At 60.4% G+C, this 18,269-nt stretch overlaps 1 protein-coding gene across 12 annotated transcripts in view; it reads left to right on the top strand.

Annotated features, from left to right (window-relative positions):
- Positions 1-18,269, top strand: part of CACNA1B (calcium voltage-gated channel subunit alpha1 B) — a 123,226-nt gene that overhangs the window by 58,170 nt on the left and 46,787 nt on the right. For 7 of the 12 annotated variants that reach the window (XR_013960695.1, XM_080670286.1, XM_080670282.1 and 4 more), the window contains 3 exons: positions 2,350-2,409; positions 5,275-6,066; positions 6,420-6,637. Coding sequence is in view for 11 of the 12 variants with exons in the window: in XM_080670286.1 (XP_080526412.1) it covers positions 2,350-2,409; positions 5,275-6,066; positions 6,420-6,637 (1,070 nt within the window). In the remaining variant the exon portion in view is untranslated. The remainder of the gene's footprint in view (positions 1-2,349; positions 2,410-5,274; positions 6,067-6,419; positions 6,638-18,269) is intronic. The other 5 variants (XM_080670289.1, XM_080670284.1, XM_080670281.1 and 2 more) reach the window with 1 other exon arrangement.

The following is an 18,269-nucleotide window of genomic DNA, read 5'->3' as shown; positions in this document are numbered from 1 at the left end:
CACTCACACACACATTTACCCACACTCACCCTCCTTCCCACCCCCACACACTCACACACACATTTACCCACACTCACCCCTCCTTCCCACCCCCACACACTCACACACACATTTACCCACACTCACCCCTCCTTTCCACCCCCACGCTCACATTTACCCACACTCACCCTCCTTCCCACCCCACACACTCACACACACACACTCACATTTACCCACACTCACCCTCCTTCCCACCCCACACACTCACACACACACACTCACATTTACCCACACTCACCCTCCTTCCCACCCCCACACACTCACACACACACACTCACATTTACCCACACTCACCCTCCTTCCCACCCCACACACTCACATTTACCCACACTCACCCCTCCTTCCCACCCCCACGCTCACATTTACCCACACTCACCCTCCTTCCCACCCCACACACTCACACTCACATTTACCCACACTCACCCTCCTTCCCACCCCCACGCTCACATTTACCCACACTCACCCTCCTTCCCACCCCCACGCTCACATTTACCCACACTCACCCCTCCTTCCCACCCCCACGCTCACACTCACATTTACCCACACTCACCCCTCCTTCCCACCCCCACGCTCACACTCACACATTTACCCACACTCACCCCTCCTTCCCACCCCCACGCTCACATTTACCCACACTCACCCCTCCTTCCCACCCCCACGCTCACATTTACCCACACTCACCCCTCCTTCCCACCCCCACGCTCACATTTACCCACACTCACCCCTCCTTCCCACCCCCACGCTCACACTCACACATTTACCCACACTCACCCCTCCTTCCCACCCCCACGCTCACACTCTCATTTACCCACACTCACCCCTCCTTCCCACCCCCACGCTCACACTCACACAAACACTCACATTTACCCACACTCACCCCTCCTTCCCACCCCCACGCTCACACACACACAAACACTCACATTTACCCACACTCACCCCTCCTTCCCACCCCCACGCTCACACTCACATTTACCCACACTCACCCTCCTTCCCACCCCCCCCCACACACTCACATTTACCCACACTCACCCCTCCTTCCTACCCCCACGCTCACACACACACACTCACATTTACCCACACTCACCCCTTCTTCCCACCCCCACGCTCACACTCACATTTACCCACACTCACCCCTCCTTCCCACCCCCACGCTCACACTCTCATTTACCCACACTCACCCCTCCTTCCCACCCCCACGCTCACACTCACATTTACCCACACTCACCCTTCCTTCCCACCCCCACGCTCACACTCACATTTACCCACACTCACCCCTCCTTCCCACCCCCACACACTCACACACATTTACCCACACTCACCCCTCCTTCCTACCCCCACGCTCACACTCACATTTACCCACACTCACCCCTCCTTCCCACCCCCACACACTCACACACATTTACCCACACTCACCACGCATTCCCACCCCCACACTCACACACACTCACACGCTCACACACACACACACACACACACGCGCTCACATTTACCCGCACACCATTTATTCCCACCCCACACGCTCACACGTTCACATTTATTTCCACACACGACTCATTCACACACACGCATGTTCACCTTTATGCCCCCATACACACACCACTCTTTCACGCTCTCATGCTCTCAACCCACTCACTCATTCACAAATTTACACACGTGGTCACAAAGATTCGCACACTCTTGCACACACACCTGTGTGCACCAGGGCCTGGCGGCAGGTGAGTTGCTCTGAGCTCCTCACACACACACACGTTTGTGGACACGGCCTCCGGAAGAGGGAGCCCCGGGCTCCTGGGGAGCTGCCCTGAAGGGAACCGGTGGAAGGAGACGCTGGCTTTGGAAAGGCCTCCAGAAAGGCCCTGGGAGTGGTTGAGTCACCCCAAGGGCAGGGCTGGGACGGAGCTGTTTGCCTGGAAGGAAGGGTCAGGTGACTCAGAGCTGGGCTGAGGGCCTGGGGTGGGGCGCCCGCCCCCTCTCCTCTGAAGGCAGGTGCACCCGCCCTGCCACGGCCACAGCCGGAGGGGCGGCTGCTCTGCCCTTCCAGGGCAGGGGTGCCAGGCGGCCCCGGGGTAAGGCTTCTCCTCTTCCCGCCACCACGGTGTGCACTTGAGCCTCACGCATCTGCCGGATGCTCTTACTCTCTCCACCTCTCTTTTACCCCAAGGTCGCGGGGACCGCGCTGACGGAAGTGTGCCTGGCCTCCTGCCTGGATGCGCACCGCAGCCTGCACTGACCGCTGCGCTCACGCGTGTGTGCGCGCCTTAGGCTCTCTGGTCGCCTCACCCTGTTCTGTTCTGTCTCTTGCATGTGCAGTTTTGTAAGGCACACTCGGGGTGCTGTGTCTCGCAGCTCATCTGTCTCCAGCGTAAACTCGTGAGTCGCTCTGCCACGATCCCTGCCCGGCTTCATGATAACCACACGCAAACGCCTGCCCCCAACGCCGCTCCCCGGGGTCATCCGCTTAGGGGCAGCTCTGCGGCGCCTGCAGCCTGCGGGACCGTGGGCACGCTTCCCGATGCCCCTTCCCGCCCCTCCTCCGCCCCCCTGGTGTCTGTCCTCTTGTCTACTGTCTGTCTGTGTGCCGCCACTCGGGTCTCCTTGTCCCACGAGGCCGAGTTCCGTCAGTGCTCACGGGGACACTCGTGGGTCCTCCTGCCCCTCCTTCCTCACCTGGGAGGGGCTGGATCTTCGGTCCTCGTGACGTCCTTGTAGCAGGAGCGGGGCTGCCTCCAGCCGGGAGGCTCACCGGGGACCAGCCGGAGCCGAGGGAGAGCCATGGAGACCCGGGCGGTGGGCTGGGGTCACCCCGGGGCCTCCTCCTTAGGGGCTCAGGCCCTGCAGCGAGGGGTCTCTGGAGTTGCCAGTACGGTCACGCCACCTGCACAGAGGCGGCCAGGTGCCTCCTCCGCCTCCGGCGGTGCGAACTGCTGCGGCCGAGCTCCGCCCCTGCCCCCTGCCCACGAGCACGCGAGCTGCGGGCTGATGTCCCGCGGGTAGGAGAGCGGGTCCCACTGGCTGGTTCGCAGTGGAGAGCAGTGAGGTGGGGATGGGTGCAGGTGGCACACCGGGACCGCCGCGCGCGCTCAGCCCAGAAACCGCAAAGCGGGGTCCCCAGCACAGAGGCCCCCACAGCGTCTGGGGCGGGCTGGGCCTGCAAGCCCGCCAGGCCGTTGGGAAGCTGCTCCTCTGTGACCCCTAAGGAGCCCTTTCTAGGCAGGACTTAGCCTGGGCTGGAGTCCAGCCACGCAGGCCTGCAGGTCAGAGGGCAGCCGGCCCAGCTTTACCGCTCCCGCGTGGCCTGTGAACTCGGGCAGGATGCAGAGAGGGGCAGCATGGGTGCGGGGTGCGGAGTGCGGGTGCAGCTGCTGGCAGGCACTGGAGGGAGGGGAGGCCGCACACAGACTCGCCCGAGAGGAGGCGTGTGGCGTGGCTGCCGGGTGGGCGCCGCGGACGGTGGGTGGCCCGGAGCCGGAGGCAGAGACCAGCAGGCCCAGGGCCAGCAGAGCAGGGTCTTGCTCCCCAGGTAGCTGTGAGGGGCCTGCGGCCCACGGTGCCCTGCAGTCCACCCCGAGCTGGATCCTGGGGGGCAGGCCGCGGAAGTGGGGCACAGCCAGTCCGCCTGCCAGGAGGCACGGCCCCGTCTCACTGTCTGTCTGCGCGCAGAGATCTGGGCCTCGGGACCGGGGCTGCGTCTGAGCGGCCGCCACCCCGCAACCAATGGCTTAGACTCAAGGCCCATCTCGGGGTGCGGGACCGACCGGGGCCTGAGGCAGTGCTCCTGCGCCCCGCACGGCGGCCCTCCATCACGGGTCCACGTTGCTCAGAATCCCCCGAGCTCTGTGTAGTGGGTGGGGGGCAGGGCCCCTGTGGCTCAAGGTTGGAGCCAAAGAAAGAAGGTGGGCTGGTCACAGGTGACCAGGGGCAGGCAGCCTGGTTCCCGGGTCAGAGGGCAGGGCAGGCGGGGCGGCAGGTGAAGGGTGCGTCCACAGGTGGCCAGAGAGGGCAACACCTACCCCCCCATTGCTCCACCGCCCCGGTCAGGCCCAGGTGGGGCGCAGGCATTGTGCTCTGTGTCCCGGAAATGGCCCCGCACGGGGCCTGGACTCCTCCTCCGTCCGGACAGCCAGTGCGGTTGGGGTTGGGCTGAGGCCCCCATGTTCTCCTGACCCTCGCATGTGTCTGACTCTGGCTCCGTCCGCGACGTGCTGTGGGACCCTGCGGGTTGTTGGGTCCTCCCTGGTGGAGTGGGATAGCCTGACCCGAGGCAGTCGGGAGGGGGGCTGAGGGGCGCACCAGCGCCAGAGCACAGTGTGGCTGCTGATGGACACACACAGCCAGTCCCCATCTGGGGACTGGGTTGGGGTTGGGCTGCTGGTGCCTCCACCAGGGGGGCCGGGCCCCCTCAGGGCAGGAGGAGCGACACTGAGCTCGAGGCCTGCTTGGCCGTGTGGGCTGGGCCGCCTCGCCGGGTTTGCTCAGCGAAGAGCGGCCTGCAGAGGCCTCCTGTGCGGGGGCTGCGCAGCCCCAGCCGTGGCAGAGGCCGTGAGGCCAGGCCTTGGGCAGCCCATCCAGCGAGGGCTGAGCCGGGACCGCAGGCCGCTCTGGCCGTCCCCGGGAGGGGTGCTCTCTGTGGAGCCAGGAGGGAGCAGGGCATCGGTGGCCACGCAGGTGGGGCCTCCTGGGAGCAGCCGGTCTTGAGCGGAGCGGTGGGCGCCCTGCTGGAGCGCCTGCCTCCGGGACGTGTGGCTCCGCCTGCTCCTGAGCGGCCACCTGCCCCGGCCCTTGCTCCCTGCGCTGAGCTGCCCCGTCCTGGTCCCACCAGCATCTCCTGGACGGAGGGGAGGTGCCACCCGCCTGTGCCCCCGCTGCCCACCCGGGTGCAGCCTCCTGGCCAGCGGCCCACCTGGCCCGGCACCTCCCCACCGCCTCATGCTGGTGCCCCTCCTTCCCACTGCCCTCACCTCCTGGGCTCAGGCCAATGGCCACCTGCTCAGGAGTGGCCTGAGCCTTCCCGCCCAGGCTGGTGCACCCAAGGTCTATGGGTCAGAGCCACCAGGTGAATTCTCTCACGCTGGGCCCCCCCCCCACCTGCCCTCCTGCACTGACTGCCAGGGCTCCTGCGCCCTCCCCCTCCTGCTCCCCGCACCCACTCTGCCATCCCTCCATCGCTGTGTCATCTGTGGCTTCCCCTGCCGGTGGAGAAGAGGGGTGCGAGGGTGTTCACCCCTCTCCCCGCAGGCAGCAGAACGCCAAGGCGCGCTCGGTGTGGGAGCAGCGGACCAGCCAGCTGCGCCTGCAGAACCTGCGCGCCAGCTGCGAGGCGCTGTACAGCGAGCTGGGTCCCGAGGAGCGGCTGCGCTTCGCCACCGCGCGCCACCTGCGCCCCGACATGAAGACGCACCTGGACCGGCCGCTCGTGGTGGAGCCCGGCCGCGAGGGCACGCGGGCGCCAGCGGGGGGCAAGGTGCGGCCCGAGGGCGGTGAGGCTGCCGAGGGCGGTGAGGCGGCCGAGGGCGCGGACCCGCCGCGCAGGCATCACCGGCACCGCGATAAGGACAAGGCCCCGGGCCAGGCGGAGGAGCAGGACCGGGCGGACGCCCCGAAGGCCGAGAGCGGGGAGCCCGCTGCCCCGGAGGAGCGGGCACGGCCGCACCGCAGCCGCAGCAAAGAGACCGCGGGGACCCGGGAGGCCCGGAGCGAGCGCGGCCGGGGCCCGGGACCCGAAGGCGGCCGTCGCCACCACCGGCGCGGCTCCCCGGAAGAGGCGGCTGATCGGGAACCCCGGCGCCACCGCGGGCACCGCCACGCAGACCAGGGCAAGGACGGCGCCACGCACGGCGCCAGGGGCGAGCGGCGAGCCCGGCACCGTGGCCCCCGGGTCGGCCTCCGGGAGGCGGAGAGCAGCGAGGAACCAGCGCGGAGGCACCGGGCGCGGCACAGGGCACCGCCCGCACACGAGGAGGCTGTGGAGAAGGAGGGCGAGGCCGAGGACAAGGACAAGGACAAGGAGCCGCGGGACCTCCCGCCCCAGTGAGTGAGCGCACCCGGGCCACTCCCTCCCTGGCCACGCCCCCTGCCCTGGGTCACGCCCCTGTCCGGGCCACGCCCCCTCGCGCTCCTGGCTCTGCCCCTGGAGTTGCTGTAAACCGCTGACCTGGGAGCGAGCGGGAGGGCACCACTGCGATGGCAGATGGCAGAATGGCAGGCGTCGTTTAAGGTCCAGGAGGAAGAGAGGCTTAGGGGAAGCTGTTGGGGCTGCGTTGGGACACCCCATTTCCGGGGGGGAGAGGACTGGGGAGCGCTGTGTAGTGTAGGACCCTCTGCCTCGGTCTTTCTGACTCCCACCTTCCTCCTTCCCAACCTCTGCTGGGCTTCGGTTGCAGGGAGCCACACTGTGACCTGGAGGCCGGCGGGACGATGGGTGTGGGCCCGGTGCGTGCACTGCCCAGCACCTGCGTGCAGAAGGCGGAGGAGCAGCCGGAGGATGCGGATAACCAGCGGAACGTCACTCGGATGGGCAGTCAACCCTCAGAGCCGAGTGCCGCTGTGCACATCCCAGTGGCGCCAAGCGGCCCGCCTGGGGAGACCACGGCTGTGCCCAGTGAGTATCTCCCGAACCAGCAGGCAGGCCCACCTTCGCAGGCCCATGGCGTCCCTCTCTCTCTGCTCCCGCAGCGGCCTGGGGACAGAGCTGCCTCTGTTGGCACCCAGGAGAGAGGGTCGTTGCTGGCCACACCAGTGCCTCGACGCCCTTTGCTCCCGGTGCCGCAGGCGAGCGCTGCTCCTGTCATCCGTCCCTGAGGCTCCGTCCTGCCTCCAAACACATTGCAAGTTCCCAGCCAGCCGCTAGGGTGCTGGGACACAGCAGGGGGCGCCAGGGCTGCCCTGTGGGGCTGTCGTCCCAGGAGGACAGACCACACGGAAGCAGCTGAGGACCAGGCCACAGATGCCCGGGCCAAGAACTTGCAGGTGTGGAGGGGCGGTGCTGGGGCGGTCTCCCACGCCCTGCTGTCCCTGCTGAGCTGCCCCCCCTCCCCCCTCGCTCATGTCCACGAGGCGCTCACTGAGCAGCGTCACCCACTGTGTGCAGGCGCTGAGGCTCCGGGTGCACATGTCACTCCCTGGAGCAGGGAGGGACCGCGGTGACGAGGACAGGCCGTCCCACTGTGCGAGGTGCACGGCTGTGTGCCAGCACCGAGGGCAGAGAACACGCTCCCGGCAGGAGGGGAGGCCACAGGAGCGGAGCCGACGTGATGCCCAGGAAGCAGGCCAGCTGCTGCCACACGCCTGCCTGTGTTTGCACGTGTCCACACACAACCACGTGCCTGCACCCACTCCCGCTCAGGTGCCCTCCCCTGGGCCTGTGGGCCAGGGTGCCCTCCCGGGGAGAACAAGGGTGGGCGCCTGGCTCTGGCTGCCTCGCCTCCTCTCCCTCTTCCTGTTCCACCTCCATGGCTGCTAGCGACTCGTCTTCCCAGCCTCCGGCAGCCACCCCTGCCCTGCTCCCTGGACCAGCTGAGGACGAGCCCTGCGGCCCACCTGGCTTTGTCCACGGGTGTCCACGTGTGGCCCTCTGCCCCAGCCCCTGGCAGTCCCGGTCATTTCACTGTCCCACAGTTGGACCTTTTCCGGATGTGACATAGGTGGAGTCACACGTGTGTGGCCTTGTCGGTCTGGCTTGTCTCACTCAATCCCATGCGTGTAAGGTTCCTCCGTGTCTCAGTTCATCTCTGAGCCCTGAGTGACATTCCGCCGTCTGGATGGACCAGTTTCCATCCCTTTGCCTGCCTGCTGGAGGGCATCTCTGTCGCTGCACATGTTGACAATTCTGAATGAAGCTGCTGTCACGTGTGTGCAGATTTGTGTGTGGACGTACGTTTTGAACTCCTTTGGGTAAATGCCAAGGAGAGCGATGGCTGGGTCAGATGGCGAGAACATGTTTCCTTTTGTAAGAAAAGGCCAGACTAGCTACACACTTAGCGTGTCCCCCAGCAGGGCGCGCGGCGCCAGCATCTGGTGTGGTCAGCGCCCCGAGTCTGGCCTCTGGTGGGGGCGGGGGGACCAGGATGGTTGGGAATCGCATCTCCGGGGACGTCCGACACGGAGCATCTTTCCCTTTGCCTCTTTGCCATCTGTGTACCCTCCTTGGTGGGGGCCTGGTAAGGTTTTGGACCCATGTTTTAATCAGGTTGTTTGCTTTCACACTGAGTTTTAAGGTTCCTTGTACGTCTGGATGACAACCTGTTCCCGGAAGTGCCTTGGGGACAGTTTCTCGCCGTCCGGGCTTGTCTGCGCGTTCTCCGGGCCTCGTCTCCCGCAGACAGAAGCTGTTCGTTTAAAAGAAGCCCCGCTTTTCCTGGTCTCTCTCGCGGTCACGTTTCCGGGTTCTGTCCGGAAAGGACCGCCAGGCCCAAGGTCGGCTGGGTTCTCCCCTCGGAGCTGTAGGCTTGTGCGTCTCCCAGGCGGGCGGACGAGCCATGTGACTTAATGTCGGTCCGGCGTGTGCGGCCTGTGTCTAGAGCAGGGGAGGGCAAACTTTTTGACTCGAGGGCCACAGTGGGTTCTTAAACTGGACCGGAGGGCCGGAACAAAAGCATGGATGGAGTGTTTGTGTGAACTAATATAAATTCAAAGTAAAGGAGCGGAGGGGAGAGCAAGAGAACCCTCCGCTCTTACGGCTCTGCGGGCCGGATAGAACAGCCGGATCCGGCCCGCGGGCCGTAGTTTGCCCACGGCTGGTCTAGAGTCAGACTTGTGCACGGATGTCCAGCTGCTCAGCGCCATTTGTTGAAGAGACTCTGGGTCCCGTTGTGTGGCCGTGGCTCCTTCGCCGGAGGCCCGTGGCCGGCAGCCGTGGTCTGTTTCCGCTCCTGCGCGTCGCTCTAGGTGCGTGTCCTTGGCGGCGCCACGCCGTCTCCATCGTGCGGTTCCGGTAAGTCTCCCGGTGGGCAGCATCGGTCCTCCTCACTGTCTTCGGCTTGAATTGTCGGCTGTTCTGAGTCGTCCGCCTCCCCATAAGCTGTGGGACCGGTTTGTCAATACCCAGGAAACGACTTCCTGGGACTGGGACGGTGGCTGCGCTGACTTACAGACCAAGGCGGGAAGCACTGTCACCCTGACAACACGGCGTCTTCCTGTCACGGAACATCTCTGCATTCACGTAGATCTTTGATTTCTGTCCATCAGAACTTGGTGCTTTTCTCACAGAGACCGCTCACGAGTTTTCTTAGGTTTAGACCTAACTGCTTCGTTTGGGTGCTCAGGCAAATGGTGTCGTGTCCAACACTGACCGCCGAGCCGCGCCCGAGAGCGCCGCTGCTTTTCCGGCAGAGTGGGTGTTTGCCCTCGTGTTTCCTAGCTGGCCAACCCCGAGGCGTGTTCCTGACCCTCTTACAGAACCAGCTCTTGGTTTGGTCAGCGACCTCTGTTGAGGCCCTCTCTTACATTTTATTAATTTCTGCTCTAGTTCTTATTTTCTCCGACGCTCACTCTGGATGTGATGGGCTTTTCTGATTTCCGAAGGCGGGAGCAGAGGGTACTGACTTGAGCTCTCTCTGCTCTCTAACGTGTGCGTTCAGAGCTACGCATAGTCCTCGTGGCATTGCTGACCAAGTCGGGGAGGTCGTGTTTTCAGTTTCACTTCGTTAAAAATCCTTAGAATTCCTCCTGAGATCTCTCACCGGGCCCACGTGTCATTTAGAAATGTGTGGTTCAGTCTCCGCCTGTTTTGGGACTTTTCCAGTTATCTTGCTGTTACTGATTTCTAGTTTTAGGAGTCAACACATCTGCCTCCTTTTTTAACTGGTTCGTTTTCGAGTTGTTGGAGCGTGAAGATGTATGTGTATATTTCGGAGACAAGTCCTTCCTTAGGTATGTGGTTTGCAGGTGTTATCTTCCGGGTTGTGGCTGGTCTCATTCTCTCCATTTCTGGTGTTTGTTTTTACTGATGGGAGGGTTCCGGTCCCTGCTGTTACTTCTGCCGGAAGCCGGACTCCAGGCTAACGGTTTTTTATGTGCACTTCGCACCCTATTGCTTCCCCGGACTCCCAAGTGGTTGGTCGGCTCGGGCACCGGCTCTGTCTCTTCCCGTGTAGTGCCCACGGCAGCCTTTCTAGCCGCTCCTCTCCCGGTCAGGCCTCTCGTTGGCACTTCCTTGCCGGGTGGCGTGGCCAGCGCTGTCCTAGAGCAACGGCGCTCCTGGGCACCTGCCTGGTGTTCGCCTACACCAGGTCACAGGGGTTCTGGGTTTGAGAGCTGTGTGTGCGTGTGCGGATGCGTGTGCGTGTAAAATCATGTCACAGTACCCATCGGTTCCTTTTCCATGAAGTATATTCATCTGCAGACGGTAAATTTCCTGAAGGCCTTAGCGTAAATTCATTACTATGAACCCCACAAAACCTGGGGTTCATAGTAATGAATTTTCTGATATTGAGCTTCCTTTGCGACCTTAAGCCCCACATGGTTATCATATCTGTTTTTCCACGTGGTGTTGGGCTCTGTTTGTTAATGTGTGATGTAGGATTTGAGGGCTGATACTTTAACGTGAGATGAGTTCTGTAGCTTCCTTGTGTTACGTTGGAGTGTTATATGTTTAGGTATTAATGCCCAGTAGTTACCTGCATATCGCCACAAACCCACTTCTGAAAATCAAATATTGTAATGCAAGTTCTGTCACCTATTATTAATTACTAGAGGCCCAGTGCACGAAATTCGTGCACGTGGGAGGGGAGTGTCCCTCAGCCCAGCCTGCACCCTCTCCAATCTGGGACCCCTCGAGGGATGTCCGACTGCCCGTTTAGGCCCGATCCTAAACGGGCAGTCGGACATCCCTCTCACAATCCAGGACTGCTGGCTCCCAACTGCTCGCCTGCCTGCCTTCCTGATTGCCCCTAACCGCTTCTGCCTGCCAGCCTGATCACCCCCTAACCACTCCCCTGCCAGCCTGATTGATGCCTAACTGCTCCCCTGCCAGCCTGTTAGCACCTAACTGCCCTCCCCTGCAGGCCTGGTCCCTCCCAACTGCCCATCCTTGCTGGCCCTCTTGTGGTGGCCATCTTGTGTCCACATGGGGGCAGGATCTTTGACCACATGGGGGCAGCCATCTTGTGTGTTGGAGTGATGGTCAATCTGCTTATTACTCTTTTATTAGATAGGATAGAGGCCTGGTGCACGGGTGGGGGCCAGCTGGTTTACCCTGAAGGGTGTCCCAGATCAGGGTGGGGGTTCCCTTGGGGCGTGAGGCGGCCTGGGCGAGGGGCCTGTGGTGGTTTGCAGGCTGGCCATGCCCCCTGGCAACCCAAGCGGAGGCCCTGGTATCTGGGATTTATTTATCTTCTACAATTGAAACTTTGTAGCCTTAAGCGGAGGCCTAGGCCGGCCGGGTGTGCGGAAAGCTTGGCTTCCTCCATTGCCGGGGAAACCCAAGCCTCCCTCCTGCTCTCTCCGACGCCGCAGCCATCTTGGTTGGGGTTAATTTGCATACTCGCTCCGGATTGGCTAGTGGGCGTGGCTAGTGGGTGTAGCTGAGTGATGGCTAATTTGCATATTACTCTTCTATTAGATAGGATTATTTTAGTTAAATCTCACACAAGGATATTTTTTCCATTGATTTTTAGAGAGAGTGGGAGAGAGTGAGAGTGAGAAAGAGAGAGGGAGAGAGAAACATTGATGTGAGAGAGACACATCGATTGTTTGGCTCTGGCACCTGCCCCGACCAAGGCTGGGGATCAAACAAGGGCACGTGCCTGGGCTGCAGGTTCAGTCCCCGAACCTGGTCCTGATTGGGGTGTGTGCGTGAGGCAACCAATTGATGTGTCTCTTTCATCTCTCCCCTCCTCCCTCCTCCTCCTCCCCCTCCTCCCCCTCCTCCTCCTCCTCCTCTTCCTCCCTCCTCCTCCCCCCCTCCTTCCCTCCCTTTTTCTCTCCCCCCGCTCCTTTCCATGCTCTCTAAAAATCAACGGGGGAAAAATATCCTCACGTGAGGATTAACAAACAAAAAAAGTCTTCTCATTCAGTGTTTTTTCTCCCCTGTCATTTTTATCCTGTGTATTTTGAGTCCTCCCCTTTTTTCTTGATTAGTTAGTGGCTATATTTTTTGGAGACTTTTACTTAAAAAGGCAGTATTTTGATTTATTTATTAGTTCTACGTGTGTTTTTTAAGTAATTCTTTCCAACTTTATTATTTTCCTGCCGCCTTTTTGTTCTTATTTATTTGTTTATTTATTTACTCTTCACTCCCAGTGCCGGCGGCCGGGGCGGAGCTGACGTCCTCGGCAGGGCTGTCCCTTCTGTGCCTTTGGGTTACTTTGTGTTCCTTTTCTGGTCTCTGGAGACGTGGTTTACTTTATTCTTCCCTTTTTATTACTGGTTCCTGAAGGCTGTGGATTCCCTCCGATCACTAATGGAATTGTAGCCTACAGACTGTGGCCTCTGGTGTCTTTGTTCCATCAAATTTTAAAGAAGTCCTGCCCTGACCGGGTTGGCTCCGTGGATAGAGCGTCGGCCTAAGGACTGAAGGTCCCGGGTTCGATTCTGGTCAAGGGCATGTACCTTGGTTGCGGGCACATCCCCGTAGGAGGCGTGCAGGAGGCAGCTGATCGATGTTTCTCTCTCATCGATGTTTCTAACTCTCTCTCCCTCTCCCTCTCCCTTCCGCTCTGTAAAAACCAATAAAATATATATTTTTTAAAAAGTCGTGCAGTTTGGACTGTTTCCCCTGGTGCCTGTGGCCCTGGGGCTCGACGTGGCCTTTGCTATTGGACTCTGAGCTGCGGCCTTGCCTTCCCTTCCTCCCCGCCAGGCCCTGCGGCGCCTTCAGGGCCAGGTCGGTGGCAGCTGCGGGCAGACCCCCCTTCTCCGCCCTCTGTCCGTCTGTCTGTCACCCTCATGGGAGGCTGGGGCAGTAGTTCTGCTTTCGTGTTTAGGTTCTTCTGTTGATGTGCTTCGTCAGATTCCGCTGTGTTTCCCCTTTTTTGGAGAGTTTTATACTGAACTAGAGGCCCAGTGCATGAAATTCATGCACGGGGTAGGGGGGTGTCCCTCAGCCCAGCCTGCACCCTCTCCAATCTGGGACCCCTCGAGGGATGTCCGACTGCCTGTTTAGGCCCGATCCTAAACGGGCAGTTGGACATCCCTCTCACAATCCAGGACTGCTGGCTCCCAACTGCTCGCCTGATTGCCCCTAACCGCTTCTGCCTGCCAGCCTGATCACCCCCTAACCACTCCCCTGCCAGCCTGTTTTCCCCTAACTGGCCTCCCCTGCAGGCCTGTTCCCCCCCAACTGCTCTCCCCTGCAGGCATGGTCACCCCTAACTGCCCTCCCCTGCAGGCCTGTTCCCCCCCAACTGCTCTCCCCTGCAGGCCTGGGTCCCCCCCAACTGCCCTCCCCTGCAGGCCTGGTCCCCCCCAACTGCTCTTCCCTGCAGGCCTGGGTCCCTCCCAACCGCCTTTCCCTGCAGGCCTGGTCGCCCCCAACTTCCTTCCTCTGCCAGCCAGGTCACCCCTAACTGCCCTTCCCTGCAGGCCTGGTCGCCCCAACTTCCCTCCTCTGCCAGCTTGGTCACCTCTAACTGCCCTCCCCTGCTGGCCTGATCACCCACAACTGCCCTCCTTGGAGACCTGGTCCCTCCCAACTGCCCTCCCCTGCTGGCCATCTTGTGGTGGCCATCTTGTGTCCACATGGGGGCAGCCATCTTGTGTGTTGGAGTGACGGTCAATCTGCATATTACTCTTTTATTAGATAGGATGAGTGTTGAATTTTGTCAAGTAACATTCTGTAACCATGGATAGGATCATGGTTTTTTCTCCTGTAAACGGGGTGGGCGAGAGCAGATTTACAGCTGTGTCTGTGAGACAGTTCATTCTGAATTATTGTTTCCTAATTATTGTATCATTTCGCATACCAGCACTGCAAACCTACTTTGGCCACCCTGTGTGCTGGTTTATATTGATGCTCAGATACCGGCCGGCCATGGTCCCGGGATAAATCCGCCGTCGCTGTGTGTAATGACTGCTGTGCACCCGAGTTCCACCTGCACTGTCTGTGGGCGGTTGGCTCTGCATTCGTGTGGGTGCTGGTCTGGAGCCCCCCTTTGCTCTGCCTTCCCGTTTGGTGTCAGAGGACCGAGTTCATAGGAGGAGCTGGAGAGCGTTGCTTCTGTTTTGGGAGGAGATTGTGCAGAATTGGTGTTAATTCTTGTTTAAATGTTTGGAAGAATTTGCCAGTGAAGCGTTTCTCCTTGGACGTCAGCTGGTTCCCACTAGTCAGAGGCTGTCTGTGTCACAGCGGGGGGTGCGGCAGCTCGTGCTGCTGGAGGGGCTGGGCCGTGGGTGGGGGGTCGGGTTGGTGGTGTGTGTGTGTGTGTGTGTGTGTGTGGTGTGTGTGGTCTGTGGTGTGTGTGTGTGGTGTGTGTGTGTGGTGTGTGTGTGTGTGTGGTGTGTATATGTGTGTGGTGTGTGTGTGGTGTGTGTGTGTGGTGTGTGTGGTATGTGGTGTGTGTGGTGTGTGGTGTGTATGGTGTGTGTGTGGTATGTGGTGTGTGTGGTGTGTGTGGTGTGTGTGTGGTGTGTGTGTGTGTGGTGTGTATGGTGTGTGTGTGGTGTGTGTGGTGTGTGTGGTGTGTGGTGTGTGGTATGTGGTGTGTGTGTGGTGTGTGGTGTGTGTGGTGTGTGTGCCGTGTGGTGTGTGTGTGTGTGGTGTGTGTGGTGTGTGTGTGTGGTGTGTGGTGTATGTGGTATGTGGTGTGTGTGGTGTGTGTGTGTGGTGTGTGTGGTATGTGGTGTGTGTGGTGTGTGGTGTGTATGGTGTGTGTGTGGTATGTGGTGTGTGTGGTGTGTGTGGTGTGTGTGTGGTGTGTGTGTGTGTGGTGTGTATGGTGTGTGTGTGGTGTGTGTGGTGTGTGTGGTGTGTGGTGTGTGGTATGTGGTGTGTGTGTGGTGTGTGGTGTGTGTGGTGTGTGTGCCGTGTGGTGTGTGTGTGTGTGGTGTGTGTGGTGTGTGTGGTGTGTGTGTGTGGTGTGTGGTGTATGTGGTATGTGGTGTGTGTGGTGTGTGTGTGTGGTGTGTGGTGTATGTGGTATGTGGTGTGTGTGGTGTGTGTGGTGTGTGTGTGGTGTGTGGTGTGTGTGTGGTGTGTGGTATGTGGTATGTGGTATGTGGTGTGTGTGGTATGTGGTATGTGGTGTGTGTGTGGTGTGTGGTGTGTGGTATGTGGTGTGTGTGGTGTGTGTGGTGTGTGTGGTGTGTGTGTGTGTGTGGTGTGTGTGTGGTATGTGGTGTGTGTGTGTGTGGTGTGTGTGGTGACAGTGCCCTCGTCGGTGCTGTCCTCGGGCCGCAGGGCCGCGCTGTCTCAGTCCTGACCCCGGTCGGTCGTTGGCCAGCCCGCTGGCCTGGAGTTGTCGATCCCGTGGGCCTTTCCCTGCTTCTCTGGCGTTTCTGTCCCGGCGGCCTTGGCTTCCTGCTCGCTGTCGCCTCCCGGGTTTGCTTTGGGTGGTCGCGCTGTTGTGGGGTCCCGCGAGGGGAGCTTGGGGACTGACTGGAGCCGTGTCCTCTTTCCCGACGCCTACATTCAGGGCACGTGGCCCTTTCCGTGCCGTGTGTCTGTGCCCCGGCTTCGGCATGTTTTCCTCTCCATTCGGTCGCGGTTTAAAACGCTCCGTGCGGACTTCTGGTTGCCTCTGGTTCCTGGGAAGCGTGTGGCTGAGTCTCCGAGGCTTTGGAGCTTTTGTCCCTTTCTGTCACTGACTGCTGCCTCGCGGTCAGCGGGCACACGCTGTGATTTCAACGTGTGCGGGTTGGTGGCCAGCCCAGGATGTGGCCCGCCTGGCCCAGCTCTGTGTGCGGGAAGACGGCGCTGCCGCTGGGCACTGCCTGGGCGGCCGCCGCTCTGTGTGCAGGAAGACGGTGCTGCGGGGCCACTGCCTGGGCGGGCCGCCGCTCTGTGTGCGGGAAGACGGCGCTGCCGCTGGGCACTGCCGGGGCGGGCCGCCGTTCTGTGTGTGTGCGGGAAGACAGCGCTGCTGCGGGGCCACTGCCGGGGCGGGCCGCCGCTCTGTGTGTGTGCGGGAAGACGGCACTGCTGCGGGGCCACTGCCCGGGCGGCCGCCGCTCTGTGTGTGTGCGGGAAGACAGCGCTGCTGCGGGGCCACTGCCGGGGCGGCCGCAGGTCTGTGTGTGGGAAGACTGCGCTGCTGCTGGGCACGCTGCCCGGGCGGGCCGCCGCTCTGTGTGTGTGCGGGAAGACTGCGCTGCTGCTGGGCACGCTGCCCGGGCGGCCGCCGCTCTGTGTGTGTGCGGGAAGACTGCGCTGCTGCTGGGCACTGCCTGGGCGGGCTGCCACTCTGTGTGTGTGCGGGAAGACTGCCCTGCTGCGGGGCCACTGCCCGGGCGGGCTGCCACTCTGTGTGCGGGAAGACGGCGCTGCCTGGGCACTGCCCGGGCGGGCCGCCGGTCTGTGTGTGTGCGGGAAGACAGCGCTGCTGCGGGGCCACTGCCCGGGCGGGCCGCCGGTCTGTGTGTGTGCGGGAAGACAGCGCTGCTGCGGGGCCACTGCCCGGGCGGCCGCCGCTCTGTGTGTGCACACTGGTCTCCTGTGAGGCGGCGGGGGGGGAGCGGGTGCTGTCTCCGCGGTGGAGGGGGTATCGGCTCTCCTCCTGTTCTGTTGGCTTTTGTTCCACATGCTCTGCAGCCCTGTGTCTGAGAACCGCACAGCTGGCATGTGTCTTCCTGAGAGACTGGCCCTTCAGGCACGTGTGTGTCCCTGCACCGACGGCCCTTCGGCTGGAGCCTCCCCTCCCGACATGAACATGCCCGCTCCCGCTCCCGGTTCCTCTGTGCCGCTTCCGCCCCTTTATTTACGTCCCACTAGCTGCCTCGTTCCAGCTCTGGGCGAGTTTGCTGTGCACGGCATGTAGTTGGTTCGTGGTTTTCGTTCATCCTGTCAGCTCTGTCTTTTTGGCATGTTCAGACTGTTTACATTTAATGTGGTTGTATGTTACGGCTTCAGACTGCTGCTGTGGTTTCCTTTGTTTTTTCTGCTTTTTGTTTCCCCGGCTTCTTTTCCCTGCCTTCCTTGGGTGACTTGTATATATTTAAGAATCCATTTTGCTTTAACTGTAGCATTTTTTAGAGTATCACTGTATTTTTTTAATGTTTGCTCTGGGCATTACATTATACAATAATTTACTCCAGTATACCAAAGTCACCACTGGACAGTCTGAGGGAAGCATGAGAACTTCAATCCTTCTTTCCTCCCCCTATACAGTATAACTAGAGGCCCGGTACATGGAATTCGTGCACTGGGGGCAGAGGGGTCCCTCGGCCCAGCCTGCGCCCTCTCATAGTCCGGGACCCCTCGGGGGATGTCCGCCTGCCGGCTTAGACACGGTCCCCCTGGGGATCGGGCCTAAGCTGGCAGTCTGGGGGAATTGGGCCTAAGCGGGCAGTCAGACATCCCCCTCGCAATCCGGGATCCCTCACTCCTTACCACTCGGCTCCTTACTGCTCGGCTCACTGCCCCTTAGTGCTGCTGCGGAAGCGGGAGGGGCTCCTGCCACCTCGGCTGTGCTTGCCAACCGTGAGCCCGGCTTCTGGCTGAGCAGCGCTCCTCCTGTGGGAGCGCACTGACCACCAGGGGGCAGTTCCTGCATTGAGCGTCTGCCTCCTGGTGGTCAGTGCACGTCATAGCGACCGGTCGTTCTGGTCATTCCGCCGTAATGGTCGCGTAGGCTTTTATTATATAGATGGTCGTAAATATTTCCTGTGCATATATTTAGAACCACATCAATATGTGTTATAACTTTTGCTTCACCCTAGAAATTTAGAAAACCTAAGAGAAGAAAGTATATGGTATTTGCTCATATTTTTACTCCTTCTATTTTTCTTGCTTTCTTCCTGATACTCCGATATTTCTTCTTTCATAATTTATATTCTGTTTAGAGGACCTTTCGTGGTCATTCTGTTAGAGTAGGCCTGTGGGTGACAGAGTCTCTTGGTTTTCCTTCATCTGATAATGTCTTGATTTTCCCTTCATCCCTGAAGGATATTTTTACCGGGTATAGAATCCTGGGTTGACAGTTCTTTTTTTTTCAGCACTTGAAAAAACGTGTGCCTCTTCCTTGTGACCTCCATGGTTTCTGATGAGAAATCTACTGTCATTCGAATTGTTTTCTTCCGATAGGTAAGCTGTTTCTCTCTCGCTGCTTTCAAGATTTGTTTCTTTGTCTCTATATTTCAGA

This window comes from Plecotus auritus (genome assembly GCF_963455305.1).
Source record: "Plecotus auritus genome assembly, chromosome: 5".
NCBI classification, from domain to species: domain Eukaryota; kingdom Metazoa; phylum Chordata; class Mammalia; order Chiroptera; family Vespertilionidae; genus Plecotus; species Plecotus auritus.
The sequence above is the reverse complement of the archived record's forward strand: the minus strand, read 5'-3'. Positions and strand labels throughout refer to the sequence as shown.